Source organism: Protobothrops mucrosquamatus, unplaced genomic scaffold (genome assembly GCF_001527695.2).
Source record: "Protobothrops mucrosquamatus isolate PMUCROS unplaced genomic scaffold, P.Mucros_1.0 scaffold183, whole genome shotgun sequence".
Lineage (NCBI taxonomy): Eukaryota > Metazoa > Chordata > Lepidosauria > Squamata > Viperidae > Protobothrops > Protobothrops mucrosquamatus.
The window spans coordinates 801,352-816,057 of record NW_015386542.1 but is presented as its reverse complement, the minus strand read 5'-3'; the positions used below and the strand labels follow the sequence as shown (position 1 = coordinate 816,057).

The 14,706-nt window shown below is 32.8% G+C and overlaps 1 protein-coding gene across 1 annotated transcript in view; it reads left to right on the top strand.

The window, feature by feature from the left end:
* ARMC8 (armadillo repeat containing 8) overlaps positions 1–14,706 on the top strand; it is a gene marked incomplete in the record, with an annotated part of 39,933 nt that overhangs the window by 20,078 nt on the left and 5,149 nt on the right. Inside the window, 12 exon segments of the mRNA XM_015813726.1 lie at positions 1,056–1,136; positions 2,049–2,124; positions 2,210–2,300; positions 3,096–3,156; positions 3,705–3,905; positions 5,544–5,639; positions 6,831–6,913; positions 7,160–7,241; positions 8,801–8,887; positions 11,521–11,613; positions 11,857–12,006; positions 12,712–12,807. Of these exon segments, the coding sequence (XP_015669212.1) occupies positions 1,056–1,136; positions 2,049–2,124; positions 2,210–2,300; positions 3,096–3,156; positions 3,705–3,905; positions 5,544–5,639; positions 6,831–6,913; positions 7,160–7,241; positions 8,801–8,887; positions 11,521–11,613; positions 11,857–12,006; positions 12,712–12,807 (1,197 nt within the window).

Sequence of the window (14,706 nt, the reverse complement as noted above, 5' to 3'; positions counted from 1 at the left end):
TCACGGCCATGCAAGATGTTAATTTATGTTATGCAAAATGCTTAATAATGTTCTGTTCAAATAGGGTTGCCATTTGGTGGTCATGGACAGCTGCAATTTTTCCTTTGAGATTTGTTTTCCATGATTCAGCTGTTCAATGTCATTCAAGGAATCTCATTTCTATAAAAACTAGGAACTTCCAATTTAAATATGAATACTTGAGTGTTTTTGATAAATATGGTTGTTTAAAAGCACATATAAAATAGCCAAAAATAGTTACAAATACAATACAAATTCAACATTTATATTGCAATTGGTATAATTCTCTCTTTGAGATATATGAAACACCCTTGGATTTTTCATTTTAAAATTTATAAATATGCTTCTCCAAGATCTTCCTTATTTGCTACTTATAAAATATATAATTCCCCCCAGTGGGCTGTAGCCATATTTTCAAAGCCTAACGTAGAAAAAAGTTAGAGTTTCATTTCTGAGCAGCTTCTGTTTTTTCATTTTAAAAACATCCCAATGATAATAAAAGAATAATAATAATTTGATTTTTTGGCAGCATATGGTTAATATTCTAAAGAGCGACGCTAAGAGAAACCCAGTGTTACCATTTTTTTACAACATGCAGCTTGTCTGTATGTTTTTACTTTTCTTCCTTTTTTTTTCAAAATAGCAACCTCTTCCCCAGTGCTACAATTTTTGCAGAAAGTACTACCTGCAAGTTTGGAGATGCTTCTCTTCCAAGTCCTACTTGGAGGGAAGAACTATTTTCTTCTAGAATGAGGTAAAGAAAAAAGGTTAACTTAATTGACACCCCCATCTCCCGTTGACTGCTGTTGTAAAAAAACAAAACACAAGAACAAGCAATGTAGTTTATACTTTAATAAAATTTTGTGTTATTTCTAAAAATTGCTGGCAAACAGTCATGTAATGATAATCCAGTTCTAATATTTATTTGAAATGAATGAAATTAGACATTGAAGGCTATAAGCTTGCAAGTAACTAGTATAAAGTAAAATAACTTGTTTTTTCTTTATGTTTAAAGAGCTGTGTTTGTTTTTTGATAGGGTCCAGACCATCAGATAGTGCTGTTTAATCATGGAGCAGTGCAGAATATTGCTCATCTATTAACCTCTGCATCTTATAAAGTAAGCCAATAATATAATCTGTTTTCTATAAACTAAGTTATTATTTTAAAACCTTGGTGCAGTATTATTGGCAGAATAATAAGTTAGTCTAGCTCCTTTCTGATGAAAAAGGAAATGCACATTTTTTTCAGTTTAGGCTCAGATAGATCTGTATAGATGTGAAAGAGATCTTATTTCTTGTAAAATAGCGTTAAAAGAGTAAGTAAATAAGTAAATATATTTTTATAAATGGTTTTTTTCTGATGGTTATGGTGACAGTTACATATATATATAGTAAGAGAAGAAGTATGTTTGGAAGAAAATAGTATTAAGAGAGTTAGCTTTCTGTGAAGATAGCATCTGCTAGGGAACATTTAGATATTATATAGTTATTATATCATAATTATAAGTGTTTGGTATCCAGTATGCCAAAATCAAAGTTGAGCAAAATGATAGAATTAATAATTACAGGTGGCTTTAATACCTCTTTGTTGTTTGGAGTATTAAGAATTTATTAAGTTAAACCTGAAATCTCTAAGTAAATAAAGAACTATAATTACCATATTTATCTATGATTATAATATTTACAATATTAAATATTACGATATCTAAAGAGTACAGAAAGCAAATAACTTGCCACAAAACTTGTTGGGACTCTATAGAAAAAGAATTTTATCTATGTATTTTTGAATATCCACTTTTCCCAAATTAAGATGCATGAAAACAAATTTCAGTCACTTTAGAAAACACACAATGCTTTGGCCAATAATTCATGTCCCTTTGGCAAATTTGCTTTCATTTTTGATAAGTACCCTTTAGTTTTTTGAGTTTTTAAACATTTTCGATGAGTTTTAAAATGGCATTTTCACTTGACTTCTAATAGTTTTAAAATACTTTAATTGTAATTAATGTAAATGTTGTATGTTTATACAGGTTCGAATGCAAGCACTGAAATGTTTTGCAGTTCTAGCCTTTGAAAACCCTCAGATATCAATGACTCTTGTAAATGGTAGGTTTCTGAGGTCAGTATGGATACTCATTAAATAATTACAGTTAAACTGTTTCTTGAAACACATTTTCTTTTTGTTTTTTAGTGTTGGTCGGTGGAGAACTATTACCACAGATATTTGTGAAAATGTTACAAAGAGACAAGCCCATTGAAATGCAACTCACATCAGCCAAATGGTAAACCTTAGAATGTAGGAAACATGCTAAATAATAAAATATGTTTTATAATATTAATGTTCCATTAATAGTAGGCAATTAATGGTAGACAATCCTTTTAGGACAATGAGTACATTTGGACTTGCAGATATTTGGGAGGCATTTTCACAAAATGAAACCATGTTAGCTCTGATTAACCATAAAACAGACATTTACTAGGAGGATGACTATATGTTCCCTCATTATCCAATCAATTTTTAATCAACTCAGCATATATTTGTCTTCTATTTAGGAAGGTAGTTGCATTTCAGAATAAAGCACAGAGCTACAGCTATAATTTAACCATTATTTAACCATTATTTTAATTTACTAAGAACCTTCCCCGAGTTTTATATGTATTTGATGCCTTAATACTCACTTATTGAATTACAGAAAGAATTCTGTAACTTGGTTCATAACCAAGTCTAAGATGATTTAATTAATTAAAAATTAATTAAATTTATACTACATTTTACACAGGTTTATAGTGGTGTATAATAAATAGCACAAATAGGTGTTGTATTTGCCTTGATTGAGGTCCATTTCTGAGTAATTGTCAAAGCATACACATTCCTAATGCTTTCCAAGCTTTAGGTCTTAGATTTTAGTGTCCACAGTTCTCATTTAAAAAATCATGAATAGAAACAATACAAAACTGGGACAACAGATAAAACATAACATATGGTGCTGTTGCCCAATGAACAAATTTTATATCATAATAAAATCAAAACTATGTAATGAACTCAGTAATCATGCTATTTTGATATTTCATTGTAGCCTTACATACATGTGCAGAGCTGGAGCAATCCGTACAGATGATATTTGCATTGTGTTGAAGGTAGGTGGGAGAATCACACTAATAGTACTTAAAACAGATATCTCAAAAGAAATAGTGGAATGACTTTATTACTAAAAACAGGAGGTTTAGTAAAGAGTCCGGAAATAATTAGTAATTAACCGTTACTATTTAATTTTATTAGTAATATTGTTTTTGTTGTATGGTTTGTATACTACCCTGTATTGGTATTCAATAACGCTAAATTATTCTGTCTTTAAATAATGATGAAGTTATGTAAGTCTAATACATTTTGTTAAGTGAAAGTTGGACTCAAGGCTTAATAATGTTCTGTGCAAGTATTATAGTTGCATATAATAGATTTGAATTTGTGATCATATAACAATGTAAATACTGATTAATAAATAAGTGAATATCAGTGGTTGCTTTAAATTTTACTTTTGTACAAATACCTAAGTAGGTTTGATGATATATTTTATTAGTAATGCCTGTTAAAATACCTATATTTAGTGACAAATTTAACAGAAATTTATATAAGAAATATGTAAACAACTAGTCAAAAAACTAATTTCAGATGTTGTAATTTCCAGACATTACCATGTTTGGCACGGATGTGTAGTAAAGAGAGACTACTAGAGGAGAGAGTAGATGGAGCAGAAACTCTGGCCTATTTGATTGAAACAGATATTGAACTACAGAGAATTGCCAGTATTACTGACCACCTTATTGCAATGCTTGCAGACTACTTCAAATACCCTAGTTCAGTGAGTGCCATCACTGATATAAAAAGGGTAGGTTTATTATGAATTAAGTAGGTATGACAAGTGTGTTTCTGTGTGCATGAGAGAAAGAGAAAATGAGAACTTGGATTAATATATTTACTGTATATCTATATCTAGAATCATTGTTTGTAAACTGAAATGAAAATCTGACAGAATCGTCAGCTGAGACAATATGAATTAGCTTTTTAGTTGTGCCTGAAATTTATATGCTTCTGACTTTGTATATGTGAAACAAACTAGATGGGTTTATAATAAGCTATAATAAATTGTTCCAAGAAGTTAACATAATTGCTACAGTTTCTTGTATTTGATTCTATCTGAAGAAGGGATTGAAATTTTGTACGTGAGAGATAAGCCAAGAGATATTAGTTATGTCAACAATTAACAACTGCTCAGCTTCATGGCAGTGAAATGCAGGACAAAGAGTGAAAGATGGGAAAGGCAACCATTTTAAATTGATTTGGGTATAAGGGGGAACTACATTTGCACATTTATAGAAGATAATCAAATGCATAATATGGTTTCAGTCAAGTCTGCAATAATAATTCTTTACATTATATCAAGTATTTGAGAGACTTTTGTCAACTTTCAATCTAGTAGTTGGCAAGCTCTGTAGTAGACACTAATTGGAGATGTGTAGCTTAATCTTGGCTCACAGAATCTGATACAGTGTAAAAGTTCCCATTATTAATATTTTAGCCCATTTAATCCCAGATTGTTTAATGCATTTATTTTTAGTGGTGAGTTAAACATTGCAGGTAATATTCTTGTTTCATCTTGAAAAGGATACAAATTTACAAAGCAAGTATTATATAGATATAGGGAATGTTTTTGCATGCTCTCCCAAATGATTTCCCTATCTTCTATCTCTTTTCACAGAGATGGTGAAGAGTTTCAATTTAACCAATTTTTTTATATAGCTGTAATGATGGGAACATCTCATTATCATAGCAAACACTTTAAATTATACTTAGAATGTAAGCTAAACAAATTGTTTTAGGGATTGGCTCCTGTTATATTAAATATTACACAATTCTGTAGTGTTTTGTGCAGTCATCATCTTCATTTTTGTCTTGCTTCATCTAGTGTCCTGTCCTATAGAGATTCTAAGTTTGAATCAGCTCACGTTAACTGGTTGTGAAGGTGGGCTTAAGCCCTATTTAGTATTTTTCTACTACTAGACTAGAAAATCCCAGGATTGCAGGCTAAACGGGAAAGCTGAAAAAAGTTCTGAGGGGGAAAAAAAGGCAGCAAACAGTTTCTATATATTTTCAATAAAAAGCAAACTCTTTTTATATTGTTTCAAGAAAATGCAATCACTAGGATTTGAGCTCAACTTAAGGGAATTGTTAGGATTTATAAGATTTAAATTATTATAATTGAGGAGAACAGAAATGAAGTTCTACATGAAATACAGAATAAAGTGCCAGTTGGAAATTCTTAAAAGTGCTTCCTAATCTAAACTCTTCACTCAGATGGTATAAATTAGTTATAGTGATAGTTGTGAAATATGTCTTAAACAATTTGCAATGCATTTTTATTTAAGACACTCCCTATTCCATTTAGAACTCAGAATATATATAGTTTGATCAACATCCATGAGTTTGCAATTTTAAAAAATGATGTGAATTTAATTATCATTAATAGCTTGACCATGATTTAAAACATGCTCATGAATTGCGCCAGGCTGCATTCAAGCTCTATGCTGCACTTGGAGCAAATGATGAAGATATTCGAAAGAAGGTAAGCCTAAGAATTTATCAGTTAGTTTCCAATATCTCAAAAAATGAAGGAACTTTCAGAATTTTTAAATACTAAAATTGATATCTCTTGGTAGTACAGGTAATTCTTGCTTATCAAGCATACATATGGTTTATGTTCATAGTTACAATAGTACTGAAAAAAGAGACTTATGCATCACGCATTACCTGAGTGCAAACCACCTGGGACTCACTTAGCAACAGCCATGGGGAGTTCCAGGATTGTTGTTGCTAAGGATGCAGTCATGTGACATTGTGCTTTATGGCCACATGTCTGAGGGGCAAAAAGTCTGGTCCCAATTATCATTGTTAACTGAGGGCTATCGGTAATACTTTCCCCTTCAGCTTCAAAAACTATTATCTTCCTGTGGAGAGTTTGGGATTACAAGAAACAGATCAGTAATTTTTCTTCCTCCATATATCCTATAGAATTTGCTTCTTTTTCTTGGTTGTTCAGACTTCCAATATGTTGAGCTTTTAGATATTTGGAGTAGTTTTTGTTGAAATCTGCATATTAAACTAAGTGTAAGAATAGATACTTTCAATAGTTTAGAATGCGTAGTTTAAAGCTGTTATTTTTAGCAACGAACTAGCAGTTTTGATGTTACTAAAGTATCAAGAAAACTTTACAGAGTTAGTTTCTCGGGACAATGAAACAATACTAATACTCAAGTATAGACTGCTGTTGCCATTTCTGCATAAGTTGTACAAAAGGGAATTATAGCAGTCTGTGAAAATACAGAAAATAAGTTCAAGGTTAGGGTACATAACCTTGTCATTGAAGTATATGTTTGGCTTATCATTAATTTCAATAATACTAATATTTTGTAATGAAATAAGATATCTGAATAAAGTGTTATAGTTTCCTAGTTAAAAATATTAAGGTTTAATGGAATTGCAGAAAATTATATAATTTTTGACAATTTGGGCAAATAATAGACACTGCCATTTATCTAATGTATAAATGTAATATAACAATATGCTTCATTGTCATAATATAACAGAAGCATGAAATTTCTTTTTAAAATGTGAAATTCAACTTTGATATTTTTACCAGTTAGTATTTGCACATACTATATGCATACTGTACACAGCATATGGCATTAAATAAACATAATAAATACTTTGTTTTGTTCTGTAAAATCCAATAACTTTTTTGATAACTTTCTTTCAGATAATTGAAACTGAAAATATGATGGATCGGATTGTAAATGGCTTATCTGAGTCTAGCATCAAAGTGCGCTTAGCTGCAGTCAGGTATAAATTTACCTAGTGGGATTAATCTTACATTTCATATTTTCAGTCTCACAGTTCTTCACTTCCTTTACTAGGACATACAATGATCTTAAACTATTTGAAAATTATGAATTATCTTTAGCAGTAATTGTAGTATGATGAAACAGACTGAATTCTTAGTTTTTAGCTCAGTTTCTGAAAATGCTTACAAAGCTGTCTCTATGGAAAGGAAGTATTTTAGAGCTTGTACCTCATTTTTCTGAGCAGATGTTTGCACAGTTTGTCAAGATCTGTACAGCAACTACGAACAAGTTTCCAAGATCATGCTGTATGGAAACCCTTAATGAAGGTAAGCACATTGGGAGATTATTTGTTGTGGTATAAAATGCAATATTATCCAGGTAGTCCTTGACTTATGACCACAATTGAGACCAAAATTTACATTGCTAAGCCATATAGTTGTTAAGTGAGTTTTGCCCCATTTTACGATCTTTCTTACCACAGTTGTTAAGTCAGTCATTGCAGTTGTTAAATTAGTAACTCAGTTGTTAAGTGAATCTGGCTTGCCCATTGACTTTGCTTTTCTGAAGGTGAGAAAAGGTGATCACATGACTTTAAGATACTGCAACCGTCATAAATACATGCCAGCTGCCAAGCATCTAAATTTTAATCACATGACCTTGGAAATGCTGCAATGGTTGTAAGTGTGAAAAACAGTCATAAGTTACTTTTTTTCAGTGCCACTGTAACTTCAAGCTGTCAATGAATGGTTGTAAGTTGAGGACTCCTTGTACAGTTTTAAGGCTAGTTAAAGAAAAAATAAATTTGTATCTAGAGATATCGTTCTAGTGATTTACCCGTGTAACATATGATCTTGCTAAGATCTAGAAATAATTAAATATAATGTATTAGAATTAAAGTGTGTGGTTGAATATAAAATGGTTTTAAAATAATAAGTAGTAGGTTTATATTTCTAATTAAGAATTACTGTTTCAGTTTAGGTTCTTCTAACTGTCAATGACAGCAGAATGCTTATCTTGATAAATATGGTTTTTAAAAAGTAATTGTCTTATCCTTATTTTTTATAAAACTGGAAGCCATTGATATTTTGAAGCAGATATTTCTAAAGGCCAATGCAATTGAAGTGCATATGGGAAAATACTTCAGTGCTACAAAATGTTTAAAGTGCTATTCTGTATAGATGTTTCAGATGGTACATGCTTTTTAAAACACTGGTGATTTTTCCAGTTGCAATCCCTGTTCATTTATATATGCCAGGGGCTCCTAACCCTTTCTATACCCCGCACCCCTAGAACGCCTCTGATATATTCTCTCACCCCTTACAAAAGTAATACCTGGTTATGCATATACACTATAATTTTGAAATTTCTAAACCCAAGTTTTCGCATCCCCTGGAATGTCGTCTCAAACCCCCAGTTGGGAACCCCTGATATATGCTGTAAATCTCTCAGAAAGCACAAGAATTGTTTGCAGTATTCTCCGAAACTTTATAGAAAACAATTTTTATTATATTTTTTCATTAGCAAAAGACAGAGTAATAACTCAAAAGTCTTGAGTAATTTCCACCTAGGCTAGATGATATCTCCTCTTATAAGAAAGGCAGTATTGTGTCATTAAACACTTTAAAGAAGGAAGACATCCTCTTTTTTTTCCTGGTTAAGTATAGGCAGCTGATATGTCAGTTAGAAGTCTTTTGAAATTGGAATAGATTAACTGCAAAAGACAGATGTTGGTACTATTTAATTTCCAAATGTTAATAAAGAAAGCTGGAATTCAGGTTCTGCGTCTGCAAAGGTAACAAGGCAAATGTATATCTACAATCCCTGAATTATTCTAAATTCTTGAAACAATGCTTATGATGAAATTACCTTTTCTTTCTTTCTTTAGGTATTACAGAATGCTCCAGATGAAATTTTAGTGGTAGCATCTTCTACTCTATGCAATCTTCTCTTAGAATTTTCTCCAAGCAAAGAGGTTGGTCGCTTGGGCTTTTTAAACCATAAAAGTAGATCTCTGACTCTTTATATAAAATATAACGTGAATATGTACTGAGATCATGAGGGTGAAGTCCTGTTTCGGTCTTTCTCAGCGGACACATAAGAACAATTTTTCTCTGAAAGTAGGCAAAATGTCATTTTGAGTAGAGAAATCATGCTGCAAGGGTTTACTAACATGAAGAGTGTACTGTATTTTTGATCTGGTTCATCTGCATTTATATTCCATCCAAATATGCATGCATTGGTAGTTGTGATAGCTATTGAAGGTGTTCAGTTATTAATACCTAGAACAGCCTGCACTTCTCTGAACTCTAGAAGATTTTAAAAATGAAAATTATTAGATATACTTTCCCCAGAAGATTCTAGAATTCAGCTGGATCTTTAAATCTCCATACAGTTGAAGTTTCTCCATGTGTGTGAATACTGAGGGGAAAAATTACTGAGGAAAAATTAAATTCTATACAAATCAGGTGTATCATTCTTTTAAAAAATCACAATAATGTTTCCTTAGCTATATTTAACATGCTTATAGTAATCAGTAATGTTTATGAAATATGATTTTTGTCAAGAAAAAGATTGTTCAGATTTTATAAAAAGCAAATACTGAGTATATTGAATATTTTTTCTCCAATATTTTTTTATTTTATTCAGAAAGTTAATATACAAACTCCCAAAAAAGAGATTTTTAAAGAAACAAAACAAAATTAGGCAAAATATTTAAAAAGTGCATTAGAAAAGACAAAAACACACAGACATAATTGAATACTGATAACTATATTGCAGCCATAATCGTTTCCCCCACCTTGCAAAGACTTACAATTTATAAACTTCTACATATCTGTTTGCAATCCATTTAACCATCATCTATTTACTATATATAAGAAAAGGTAGTTAACATGTAAACCAACAACAAAGTCAAACTTCAAAGCCATCTGTTAACAATCTATTATTGTATTTAACTCGTAGAAAGTCTACAATGATTTCTTATCTACCACAAATCACTGCAATCCTTATCTCTGATTTGTTCAGGATCAAATATCCTCATTTGATTCTCAATAATACAATTTTTCTTTAAATTTTGTTTGGGATCCAACAATTACCCCAACAGAATCATAAGCACTCATTATTCAAAAAGTCTCTCTGTAAAGAAAAACACACATCTCTTGTCAATTGTTTTTTGGTTAAATATAATAAATCCATTCTTCAAAGTCCATCCATCTTCCTAAGAAAGTCCAGTCGATCATTCATCAATTCCATAATCTCTGAGTTTCTTGTATTCGTGCCCCTTTCAGCCTTCCCCAGCAAGACTGAAATTTTCAGATTTTTTTCCTCACATCTGTCATCTGCATCTGGGTGTCATCCTGGGATTGATTCAAAATCGGTGTTGACCCATCAAGTTTTTTATTGAAATTTTCAAATAGAGTTTGTAAGTTAAAAAGCATTCTTTTTTCAAACATTTCCCAAATGGCTTTATCGCTTTTTGTAGATATTGTAAAGAATATATAATGTATAGTATTCAAAGTTCTTAGTTTGTTGTTGTTTGCATTTTAATATACTCCAAGCATGACAAAAGCATAAACAATTCCTTTCAAGGACAATAGAGGCGGATGTACCATAACAAAATGACCAGAGGAAAAAGGTTGAAATAAATAAATTTCCTAGAATAAAAAGTAATTAAAGAAGAAGAATTTTCCCATCAGAAGTTGGAAAGAAATAAGATCAGAGTTTTTTTTAAAAAAAAAAATACTAGCAAAAACAGAGTCCTTGTAGTAAAATCCAGAAAGCATAATTCAAGTCAGATAGCTTTCCTTACCCAGGGTGAAACCTCTCACCGCTGACTTCTTTACAGCAAAAGTGAAAGTAATTTAGAATTCTAAAGTAAACAGTAAGAAAATGAAAATAACTTTATGTTAAAATCTAGCAAGCGGTTATAGGAGTCAACATTCAACCAGTTGATTAATGCATAAATAAAAAGTAAAAAAACTTTAAAAGGTGCAGTTAAAACCAAGGTGTGCTTAAAAATAACAAACAGCTGAAAGGAAAAGATGAAAGACCCAGCCCTCTAATCGCTCCTACTGAGAATTGCAATTTTCAAGATCCCTCATCTTACCGTAGAAGGTATACAATCATCCAAGGGTCATCTTGGGTTGTTCCTACTTGCTCCCGTTCAAATCTGGGGAGCAAGCTGCCAAATAGTCAGTTTTGATGGCATAATCAACTGTTTGCCAACTGGTAACAGAAAATGCCCTGCTGCTCAGCATGCCATCTTGTGGGAAGAGTATGCTTGATTATTTTCAACTATGAGATAGGACAGTTAACAGCTTCCTTGGTTAGGAGAGGCTGATGGAACATACTGCAAAATCAAAAAGATTACATATTTATAGCATTTGAACTGAGTATTCTACACTGTCTGAGCTTATAAAAATGTAAAATGTGTAAAGAAAGAAGATATGAAAACTTAGATGTGTATTCTGGATTATTTGTTTTTTTTAAACTATCTTCTTTTTCGTTTAAGAGCAGATTTAATATACATAAACAATATGAAAATAAACATTTGAAATTAGGCTGTTACTGAAATTTCTTAACTGGCTTTGCTTTTATTATACATAGCCTATCTTAGAATCAGGAGCCATAGAACTTCTCTGTAGTTTAACTCAGAGTGACAATCTTGCCTTGCGAGTGAATGGAGTTTGGGCTTTAATGGTAAGTATCAATGTTAATTTGCTAGCTTTATGTATGCATCTCCAATTTTAGATTTTCTTTCTTTATTAAATTTGTATGCTATCAAATCATCTGAGATCTAGAATGCTTTCAAGGATGGCAAAATCTCAACTGCTAAGAAATGTTCCTTGTTATAGCAGATGATAAATAGTGTGATGGAGTTGGGTTATTTGTGAAAAATATTGAAATGATTCCGAATAAGGTTAATTTGGTCCTTCTTTTTAGAATATGGCATTTCAAGCAGAACAGAAGATCAAAGCAGACATTTTGCGAGGCTTGAGTACAGAGCAGTTATTCCAGTTACTCTCTGATTCTGATGTAAATGTACTAATGAAGACTTTGGGATTACTTAGGAACCTTTTGTCTACTCGCCCCGTAAGTAAAAAAAAATGAATATTTTGAAGATGAATCTGCAGGTCTTGTTAATTACTTATTATATATTATTACATATTGGGAGCTGATATTCTAGAACTTCTTATCAACTTCATTAAGCTGTTGCTTGTCTAATTTACAGAACAAACATTTTGTAGAAATGACAAAACAGAGTTCTTTCTGAACTCTTGTTGCTACAAATTGTAAGCTTTGGAACTTGAGAGCTTTCTATCTGAAAATCAGTACATCTGTTTTTCACATTGCATAGAGCAGACATGTCAAACTCGCGACATCACGTGATGTTGCGCAATGTATCGGGCCGGTTTTGCCATTGCCGGCAATGAGGTGGGCGCGGCTTCCATGTGACACGTCTGGCCCGCGGGCCGGCAGTTTGACATCCCTGGCATAGAGCATGTTGCAGATCAAGGAGTAATACAACAGTGTTTTATTTTAAAGGAAAACTCATCTAAATGCATTGCTCAGTATATGCAATGGGAACAAGCTCATCATACGCTTTACATATGACCCCAATGCACTTGTCTAAAACCATCTTCACCTGTCATTTCTGTTGTGCTGTCATATTCATATATCTGATTTGTTTCCATTGGCAGGAACTTATTTCCTGCTGTAAGAATTCTACAAAGCAAACTGTAGATTTCCTAACTTTTCAGATGAGCTGAATAATGTTATTTTTCAAACTTTTGGCAGCATATAGATCAGATAATAAGTACTCATGGGAAACAGATCATGCAAGCAGTGACTCTCATTCTGGAAGGAGAACACAATGTGGAAGTCAAAGAACAGGTATTGTGCATTGTTGTATTAATGATACATATGTAACAGCTTAGACATGAAGAATTGTACTTTGTGTTGAATGAACAAAACAAAAATAAAACATTAACTCAATTCTTTAGGAAGCAAATTCAAATACTTTTGCTAAGAATGCATAACGCTGATTGCACACAGTATTTTTGTGCAAGTATGTGAAAACGAAAGATGCAAATGAGAGATTATTATTCTGATTATTTTACGAAAAAAAAGTTAAAAACAAAACTGAATAAAATGCAATCTCCCAAACTGCTGGAAGTAAAACAAGGTAGAAATGGAAGTAAAAGGTAGAAATATCAGAAACATCTCAGCTAAACAAATGCAAGTTCTTAGATGAGTTCTGAAGAAAGGCAAACCATATGCTGCTTGTTTCCTTTTAACCAACAAAACTCTTATTTTTATTTATTTCTATATCAAATTTGGAGACCGCTCATAGAGTGACTGGGATTCCCCCAACGTATTCAAGTGTTTAAAAACATTGGGCTTGGGCAATTAGATGTATGGGTTTCCTGAGGGAAAAGCAAACTCCTCTGATATCTGTATGTCTGTGCTGGCTTATGGCCATAATGAGTAAATGCACAAATGGGAGGAAAAAAATTGCTGTCATCTTTGGCTGGGAATGTAGGAACCTGCAAGGTGTGGTGTCCCAAAGATCTGGAGACATGATTTCATCCTTTGTCCATTTAATTTCAAGCTAAGGAATCAGGATAGTTTGGTGAGTGAGAGAAAAAAAATTCCACTAGTGAATTATTTACAGGATTTTGCTTTTTCTGTCTTTTCTATTCGAATGGGAAAAGTTTTATGCAGGGTATTTTTTCCCCAAAATTTATGCTGTTTTTCTATGCTAGGGTGAGATTTATTTATATTTGATACTTATATTATGATATTTCTGTAAATTCTCTTCCAAATGGGGTGATTTACAGGTTTTCCTCAGCTTACATCCATTCATTTAACAACTGTTCAAAGTTATGGCTGCATTGGAAAAATGGACATATGACCAGTCTCCAAAGTTACGGCCATTGCATCACTCCCATGACTACATGATCACGATCTAGTTACAAAGTTATGACATCACAGAAAACCATAGTCATGTGATCACCATCTGCAACTTTCCCTGCCAACTTTCCACAAGCAAAGTAAATAGGGAAACTGGAAAGGAACATCACAAGTAGCTCCTGTAAGTGACACCCAGGTATAGCACACAGTCTCCATCCACATGCAGCCTCTATTGAGCCTCCCCATGCACCTCCTCAAGTCATATGCAGCCTGAATTGCGTCTTCCAAGTCCTGCCTGGGCTGCCTTGCCTTGTGTGCAGCCTGCAAGGGCCCAAAAAGCCCTTCCCCTGCCTTTTCCATCTCCTATGGCATTTTACAGCTCCTTATCTGGGACTTCAGACACATCATCCTTAATGGCCTGCATGTCTGGGAGTTACAGTGGCTGTAACTTGGACTGCCAAGATAGCTGTTGCTAAGTGATGCAAGTGACCACATCACTTATGGACAGCAAATGCCATACTAATTGCCATTGTAACCTGAGGGCTATCTGAATGCAGGTAGTCCTCCTCCTGAGACCCTAGTTGGGACCAGAACTTCCATGGCTGAGTGAAGCGGTTGTTAATGAGTCATATCTAATTTTATGATCATTTTTGCTACAATTTTTAAGTGAACCTGGCTTCTCCTATTAACTTTGCTTGTCAGAACATCCTCGGGAAGGTCACAAATGACAATCACGTCACCCTGTGACACCAAGTGCCCAAATTTTGATCACATGATGTGAGGATACTGCGATGGTCATAAGGCTAAGGATCGGTCATAAGTCACTTTTTTCAGCAGTGTTGCAACTTAGAACTGTTGTTAAATGAATGGTTGCAAGTC